The sequence below is a fragment of the Austrofundulus limnaeus genome, unplaced genomic scaffold, assembly GCF_001266775.1.
Source record: "Austrofundulus limnaeus strain Quisiro unplaced genomic scaffold, Austrofundulus_limnaeus-1.0 Scaffold166, whole genome shotgun sequence".
NCBI lineage: Eukaryota > Metazoa > Chordata > Actinopteri > Cyprinodontiformes > Rivulidae > Austrofundulus > Austrofundulus limnaeus.
In genome coordinates, this window is record NW_013952568.1 from 623452 (window position 1) to 632271 (window position 8820).

The window sequence follows — 8820 nt, forward strand, 5'->3', positions numbered from 1 at the left end:
TCATTTTTTTTATTTTTTACATTTTAAATTGTGTTACTCAATACTATTTTTATGACATTGCACTATTAAGACAAATTTTGAACCTTGTGAAAACTTGAATAATGTCTTTTCAGATGTCCAGTCAAAGCAAGAAAAATCTGCCGCAGCTGTCAGCGTGTTCCAGCAACCTTGAAGACCTCATGTCCAGAGCGTACGACCGCTTCGATGTGCAGCTTAGCAGCTTACAGTTCCTCTACAGCAAACCAGGTACAAACAATACAGACATATAAAGACTTAAAGTTGTTTTTTGAGTGTATATAAGCTACTGTTCAGAATTAAGTAAATCCTAAATAAAACTGAAAATGTAGTTTACACAAGAAAAACGTACATTTAGTTCTWATTGGTTTTAATATTCTACTTCCTRGAAGAWAACAGACTGAAGGATGTTTGTTGTTAAAGGATCAATTTATTCACAAATAAGCAAAGCTCAAATAGAATCATTATCCCCCCACCCCCCTTTTTTATGTGTGAAAAGCCAGTAGCAATGTAAAAAAATTATTTTTGTTCATAGATGGTGACTGGAAACAAGCTCGCAAACAGAAGAAGTCACCACTTCACATCCTGGAGCCTGTGGATCTGAAAGTAGTTTTCAGCAGGGCGATGGTTGTTACAGACACCCGCATGGCAAAGTGAGTGTTGCTCTTTTGTTTACATTTAATGTACAGTCAAAGGTTTATCTCCACTGAGGGGACATAACAGTAATATTACAGGTAACCATAAATAGAAATAAAGCAAGTATGTTTTCCGGATGAAGAAAAATAACAGTTTTGGGGTGTTTTATTTGAGCACATTTCTGTGTCTTTAATTGTGTTTTAGATATGAGATGTCTGGAGAACTTCCTCTGCTGTCTCTTCGAATTTCTGATACTAAACTTCGAAGTGTTCTGGAGCTGGTCGACAGTATCCCACTGCCTGAGAGCAAACCTGCACGCAGCACTCCTGCTTCAAATCAAAAAGTAAAAAAATGACTAAATGTCTTCCTGAACATTTAGTGAAAATCAGATAAWTTGCCTTGGGGAATAATAAATTTGTTTAGAATAAACATCCACAAGACTTCGGAGGAGTTTTGAAGTTTATTGAAGTCCTTCTGATTTCACTGTATCATTTTTAAAGTTGATCGTTTTGTCTCCTCAGTCCAGGCAGTCGTTCACCCCTCAGCTCACTCCCAGAAAACGTCTGAACTTGGCCGACCAGCGCTCGTCTGTCATTTTTGAGTCATGTGACACGCTCAGCATCTCCTCACTGGGTGAGACACAGCTGTACACACACAAAAACAAACAAGTTTTAAACTGTACATCTTGATTTGCATTGTTACTGTATGTAGTTTTTGGTTGTGATAGCTTAATTACTGGGTGATTGTGGATCATGGTAACTCGGTGGTCAAAGCCGCCGTTTTTTGAACCTTTTATAAACGTTAATGGAAATAATATTTTGGCTAATATTTAACATCTACTAAATAGAAAAGTAAAAGAGTTTTAATGTTTGCTTGCTCACTCCAGTGTTATTTAACTCTAGCTAGAACCATGTGTATTACCATCTGTTGGTGAGACTGTATAGCACATTTGTGCCTGATGTATATTTTGTATAAAATGACAAAAGTTGCTGCAAATTGGATAAAAAGCAACTGAAATGTTTTTTTTAATCTCTGAAACATCACAGGATCAGAGGAAGATTTGTTCTACGACGCTCCCAGTTCTCCCATCGGAGATAAGCCGTTCTTCGCAGACAATGCCATGCCTCTGCGCTACGGAGACTTAAACAAAAAAAAGAGCCTCCTCAAAGATCCTCAGAAGAACATGATTGACTTGAACATGAAGTTTGAGATCAATGAGGTAAAGATTAATTCTGTTAAACTTGTGGGAAACAGTGTGTATCTTGAGCTACTTGGATTAAAATTATGTTATTTCTGTGGTGTTTTCTGTAAAGTTTTAGTGTCATTTTCAGACATTAAATACAATAAAAACAAATATATTTTTGAGTATCAGTATTTTGAGTTATTTTATGCTTATGTTTGCCTGTACTTGTAAATAATTTTGGATGGGTTCTTCTTTAATGAAACATTTCATTAAAAAATAACCTGTCCAGAGGACCTACTTATTTTTTCTTTTTGATTTTTCTACTTGGGTTACTGAGATGCATCAGGACAATTTTCTCTTTTCTAACATTTTTTTGTCCTTTCCCTTCAGTTGTCTGTTCAGTTGTGTCGAATGTCTGGAGGTCAAGAGGTCACGGTGCTCCACCTGGATATAGAGGGACTCGGCACTGAACTAAAGTTGTGCACCTTTAACATGGTCTCCAACATCTACCTGCGAGAAATCTGCCTGAAGTGTCCTGAATACATGGGTCAGTAGAAACCTGCAGTCATTATTTGGTATCAAAAACATTTTATTTAAAATAAGTTGGAAACTCTCTTTTGTTATCCGGCTTCAGTTTTTAATTTTCTTGGTTAATTTGTTTTATTTGAATTTTTTTGTAGATTCTGAGGATAAGCAAGTTCAGCTGATCACCACTTTAGATAATTCAGAAGTTGACCTGCTTACCTTAGAGTATACTAAGGTACTTCTGCTCGCTTGCATTGATTTAAAACTGTTCATCATTCATTTTTAAGTAAATATTCAGTTGTGGAAAATAGTCTTTATATTTTGGGCTTTACTTTCTAGGCTGATAAGAATGGTCCTGAGTTCAAAACACAACATAACAATACAGAGCAGCTCATCAAGGTGAGAAAACTGTTATCACCTAGCTGTTACCATTAAAATTGCAATCTAAAAAGCTTCTTTGCTTTTAGTTTTTTCTGTTATAATGCACAGGAAATGTACGCTCTGTTATATAATTGTCTCACTCAGTGTGTTTACATTTTTCTCATCAGGTGACCTTTTCGTCCCTGGATGTTCATCTGCATACAGAGGCTCTCCTCAATACTATGAACTTCCTCAATAATCTCCTTCCTCCACCTGCCAAGAAGGAAGGGGGAGGTGAGGAGCTCCCCACCATCCCCGAGGAGGAGGAGGAGGAGGGAGAGGAAGTGAAGGAGGAGGGGAAGAAGGAGGAAGCTGCTGTCACCAGGAAAAAGAGTAACTATCATCACAAAACCGATGTTCGTTTGCGTGTTTAAAGTAATAAAGCATCCTGAATATTGCCTTTGTCTTCCATCACCTTCAGGTTTAAAGAAGTCAAAGTATGCAGATGTGGTGAATCTTCATATCAGAGCCGATCTGCGCTGCTTGAAAGTGTTCATTCGAGGACAGAAAGCCAGAGTCTCTGAGATTGGTATTGAAGGTAAGATATCACATTTTTTTATCACTGCAAGTTCTTTATTTATTGTAGTCTTTGCATAACTTACAACACATAAAATTACCAAAATATTATTGTTGCAGCTTAGATGGTTCGACAATAACCGGGCCTTTTATGACTTGGATATTTTAAACTAAAAATTTTACTATATGCAGAAATTGTTCTTGTTTTGTGACCCAGGTCTGGTTTCTGAGGTCTTGATGAGGAAGAAGGAGATGAAGATCCTAGCCAACCTGAAGAACATTGTGATCCTGGACTGCAACAGTGATGCCATTTACAAGAAGGTAGAACCTGCTAATTCAGTCGTATAATACTTGTATTAGTTACTTGTTCAGTAATCATTACAGTCTGCTGTTATATTTTGGAAGTGTGGTCTATTATTTCTGACTCTTTGCTCAGGCTGTCTCTATTGATGACAAGGAAGTATTTTCCTTCCGGATGACAAACTATACTGGTGCAACAGAAGGAGATGCATATCTAGACATGTCTAAAGTTGACACCTGCGTCTCACTGTCGGTGGGGTGCATTAAGGTGATCTTCCTCAACAAGTTTGTGTCCTCCATACTGGTAAGAATCTAATATTTTAAAAACTTCAAAGAGTTTTTACATTGATGATATTTAATGTCATTTTCTTAGACAAAGAGTTACTAAAATTAATATTATGGTGTTTCAGTTGAGGTTCCCATAAATTCATTTTRCTTTTTTACTAATTACTTTTTTCCCTCTCCCAGGCATTTATCAATAATTTTCAGGAGGCAAAAGACGCCCTGGCTGAGGTGACAGTCCAGGCTGCAGAAAAGGCAGCCTCAGGTGTGAAGGAACTGGCCGAGCGGAGCTCTCGAATCGCCCTTGACGTCCACTTCAATGCACCAGTTATCTTCCTCCCCCAGTCGTCCACTTCGTCAAACGTCATTGTAGCTGATCTTGGTCAGCTGACTGTCAAGAATTGTTTCGCCATGCAGCCTTGTAAAAGTGATGCTAAAATCCCACCTGTTGTGGATAAAATGACTGTGAAACTTACCGATCTCAAGATGTACAGGTCAGAGACAAACACTCAGTGGAAACACACCATTTAAAAAAAAATACCTTTTTGTTTATGGCTTCATTATTTCTGTTGTGATGTTGTTGCTTTCAGAGCCAAGTATGTCAATGGGGGTTTTAAGGGAGAGATGCAAGTTTTGAAGCCGGTTAGCCTGTATTTGGAAATACAGAGAAATCTGTCATCCAACTGGTACCACAGCATCCCTGACATAGAGATCACTGCTCATCTAAAGCCAATGAGTGTGAGTAGTAATGTTGGATGACAAAGAAATTWATCAAAAAGTAACATTTACATGCTCACAGCCATTGTTTTTTTTTTAGTTATCATCAATTTGTTATTAATCCTTTAGGGTTGGGCATATTYGTATTTTGTGCAATTAATTGTCAGAAAAACATTAATTGATTACTTTTTGGCACTTGGCGATTAATACGATTAATGCCCCCAGGCAGAGTCCGCTCAATGCTCCTCTCTGTTTCAAATATAACCAACATTGAAAAAAAAGTTCTGTAATTTATTCATCTATCAACACAGTTTTAAATTTGATGTTTAGCCTGAAGTCTGTAATTTTGACACAATTTGGAACAGATTTTTAATGAAGAGCAAATCTTTCCCACTAAATTGGTCATGTGACCAGGACATGAGAGTGTTCAGGGACCCCAGGGGATTAATCGTCAAATTAATCATTATTGGCTAAATACCACAATTAATCGTGATTAATGTTTTTGCCAATAATGCCCAACCCTATAATCCTTATCTGGTCATTTCTTTTATTTACATGTGAAATATTTCTGTTTTTGTTCCTGACAGCTGATCCTCTGCCAGGATGACATGATCGTTGTCCTGAGAACTCTGAGCGAGAACCTCTCAGAGAAATCTGATGCTGTTCAGCCTCCAGCTACTCTGCCCATCCCTGATCGCTCCTCTGACTCTGTATCCAACAAAGAGTCCCAGAACTCAGGAGCCTCAGGACCTGCTAGCAGTACGTAGATTTGATCACACACATTTAAATATATAATATATGCTTAAAAATCTTAGGAGCTGAATTGTTTTGTCAACAGAATAAAAACAATTTTAATGTAACAAGCAGGTCAGGATCACAAAAAAAAACACCAGTGTTTTTTAACACGTGAAAAGGCACCTCTCTTGCTGAATTTTAAACTAAAACCCAACAATTAAAAGCTGTGCGATGATGACATTGATGCAGGTAACACCGTGGTGACAGCTGCTGTGGTGGAGACTCAGAAGCGCATCAAGTTAAAGACGACACTCAAGCTGGACTTCAAGTTTGACTCCATGACGGTGGTCCTGTACAGCCCTAATGAGAATGTGGTGTGTAAAATGTTAACAAAAAGAAAAAGTGTATAACTGTTTTTTCTTTTAAATTGTGAATAATTTCACTGTTGATTAATAGGTACAACTCTTAGACCTTCACGATGAGCAGCTGAAGCTGGCAGAATTTACTCTGGGTACCATCTCCACCTCTGTCTACATGTACTCTGACAGCTCCATGAAGGCCTCGGTCCGACTCTCTATGTGCCTCCTGGATGACAAGAGACCAAAAATAAAGATGGTCACCCCAAGGTTTGAGACAGAAGCCTTTAAAGAAATAGTTGTCTTTATTTTTTCAAGCCTTCAGTGTCTTACCCATAGGAAACTGTGATATTCTTTTATTCTTCCAGGATGATGGCAATGCGGCCAGGTGCAGAGCAGAACACGATGGTGGAGGTGAACTACCGGCAGGGGCACGAAGGCACCGTTTTAGACACACTGGTGCAGGATGTGTACCTGTGTGCCAGCATGGAGTTCCTGCTCACCGTGGCTGACATCTTTCTTAAAGCCACCCAGCAGGGCTTTGCTCTGGGTCCACAACTTAAAAACAACACAACTGGAGAGAAAAAGAACATCAACTCCTCTGTTACCTCTAAAGACTCCAGTGAGTTTGTGTTTGATTTTATTCAGTTCAAACTTCATTTATTGAAAATATACCAATTAACCAAATCAAACGTTCAAATTTATGAAGATTTTTTTTCCTTTGCTTCTCTCAGGTACAGCTGCAGCTCCGGTGTCAAAGACCGAGATGAACRTTGTGGTGCGGAACCCCGAAATTGTGTTTGTGGCTGATCTGACTCGTGCTGATGCACCAGCCCTGGTGATGACCACACAGTGTGAGCTGCTAATGAAAAGTAGTGCCGAGGGGTCAATGATGAATGCTGTCATCAAGGATCTAAAGGTTTAAGTTTTAAACATGCAAAACTGGAAAAAAAAAAAGAAAATAAAACTGAAGTTTTTATGAATTGTTTTTTTTTTTTTTTTTATCATTGTAGGTTATGGCATGCCCCTTCTTAAAAGAGAAGAGGAAAAACAATGTCACCACCGTCCTGCAGCCATGTCAGGTGTTCTTTAACAGTACTCAGTCCCCAACTACCCCTCAGACTATGGAGGTCTCCATCAACTCTCTCTTGTTGAAGGTATTTGTTTTTTATCATACAACATTTCATATCATCAACATTTTTTCTTCATCAAATTCAAGTGTTTCATTTAAAACTTGAATCTAAAACTTAAATCTACTATATTGTTAGCAAGCATCAACCTGCCTTGTAGTTGTTTTTTTTTGATGGAAAATCTTTAGAAAATCTGTTTTTATGGACTATTTGGCATCAATTAAGTGTTAAAAAAGTTAGCTAAGTGATACCTTTTGAACTTTCTGCCTGTGGTGTGTCTTTCTGCCCAGGTATCTCCTGTCATCATCAACACTGTAATTACCATCCAGTCAGCTCTGACCCCCACAGCGGAGACTCCTCAGGAGCAGGACAGTCCTGTTCCTGTGGATCTTTGGGAAAAACGAGGCTGGAAAGAACTTAAATTTTGGTTCTTAGAAGAGGAGGGGGATGAAGACACAAAGTCATTGACCCCACTGATTCCCCAGGGAGAGTCGTTAAAGGTGCTTCACCTCATTGTGGCTCAAATGATAATATGCAACCGATACAGGCTGTCATATTATCAGTTTTATATTTTATTTATTCATCTGTTTTGAACTGATTGAGACAGCTCACTAACATTTGTTTCTTTCACTGCAGGTCACAATTAAATCAATCTGTCTGACTCTGGAGGCTGGCGTGGGACATCGCACYGTCCCCATGCTTCTGGCCAAGTCCTCTTTTCATGGAGATGTGAAAAACTGGTCCACACTCATTAACTTACACAGTGAACTCAACCTGGAGGTGAAACTACGTTTCAAATCCCACTAGTTTCACTCCCATCTGTCTCCTATTTTACATTTTCACTGTTTATGAACCCCTGCATCTGTAGAATCTGTAAGTTGTGCTTTGCTTTGTTTTTAGGTGCATTATTACAACGAGATGCTGGGAGTGTGGGAGCCACTGGTGGAGCCTTTAGAAGATGAGACCAGAGAAGGTTTCAGACCGTGGGCACTGGAGTTAAAGGTAGTGTGGAATAGTTACACATTCACATATAAAACATGATACGTCTAATAGTTTTTTTTTTTTTTTTTTTTAAACCAGATGAAAAAGAAGCCAGTGACTCAGTGTATGTCAGATGAAATAGATGGCAATATCCCAGATTATAAGACGGTTATTTTCATCCGGAGTAAAGACCAGCTCAACATCACATTGTCCAAATGTGGGCTGACCATGCTGAGTAACCTGGGCACGGTAAGACACTTGTTGTTTTTATTGAACTCTTTAAATATGTGTAGAGCTGTATATCATCAATGCATTTGGGTTTTTCCTCAGGCCTTTGCAGAGGCTGCCAAACAGACCACAGAGTGTTCTCAAAAGGATGAAGCTCCATTTGTTATAAAAAATAGGCTAGGACTTCCAGTATCTGTCCGCTACAGTGAGATGTTTTCTCCAATCAACAAGGAGCACACCAACAACCACACAGTGAAGCTGCAGGGTGGCGAAACCTTCGAGATGGACTATTCATCTAAAACAGACTCTGATCAGTTCTCAGCAATGATCTCCCTGAGTGAAAAGGATTACTACTTACAGCCCAGTACGTTACATGTTCATCCTCAACTAGAGCATCTTAAATCCAGTCTTTAAACCTCCAAAGTTTCTCGTAAAGAGTGATTTTTTTAAGTCGGTCCTTTACCTCTCAGACTGTTGCTTCTGTTTTTTCAGCTCCAGAGGGCCACACCTCAGCCAGTGTGATCCCCCTGATCAAAGTGGGCAGAGGATTGTACAGCGTCATGCATTTAGACTCAGGGGTCACTCGTTTCCTGGTCTGTCAAGTTTCTTCTATGGAGGGCAGCAAGTACATCAAGATCCGCTCTCCTTTCCAGGTACACCGCTGACCATCTTACACATTTTTATTTATTTTTTGTTAGTTTTATAGTGTTTCTTTAGCTTAAATCACATGTGTCAAACTCAAGGCCCGCAGGTCACTCCTGTGTGGCCCGCCAGGGAGGGTACCCACCTCCCCACC

The 8820-nt window shown here is 39.1% G+C and overlaps 1 protein-coding gene across 1 annotated transcript in view; it reads left to right on the plus strand.

The window, feature by feature from the left end:
* Positions 1 to 8820, plus strand: part of vps13a (vacuolar protein sorting 13 homolog A) — a gene marked incomplete in the record, with an annotated part of 36711 nt that overhangs the window by 8903 nt on the left and 18988 nt on the right. The window contains 26 exon segments of the mRNA XM_014017332.1: positions 114 to 246; positions 551 to 668; positions 856 to 994; positions 1173 to 1284; positions 1698 to 1870; positions 2225 to 2381; positions 2515 to 2594; positions 2699 to 2758; positions 2908 to 3112; positions 3201 to 3317; positions 3513 to 3616; positions 3732 to 3899; positions 4064 to 4371; positions 4468 to 4615; positions 5182 to 5353; positions 5579 to 5703; positions 5786 to 5955; positions 6054 to 6307; positions 6420 to 6604; positions 6699 to 6842; positions 7106 to 7315; positions 7452 to 7595; positions 7716 to 7817; positions 7896 to 8045; positions 8127 to 8388; positions 8517 to 8677. Coding sequence (XP_013872786.1) covers positions 114 to 246; positions 551 to 668; positions 856 to 994; positions 1173 to 1284; positions 1698 to 1870; positions 2225 to 2381; positions 2515 to 2594; positions 2699 to 2758; positions 2908 to 3112; positions 3201 to 3317; positions 3513 to 3616; positions 3732 to 3899; positions 4064 to 4371; positions 4468 to 4615; positions 5182 to 5353; positions 5579 to 5703; positions 5786 to 5955; positions 6054 to 6307; positions 6420 to 6604; positions 6699 to 6842; positions 7106 to 7315; positions 7452 to 7595; positions 7716 to 7817; positions 7896 to 8045; positions 8127 to 8388; positions 8517 to 8677 — 4101 coding nt within the window.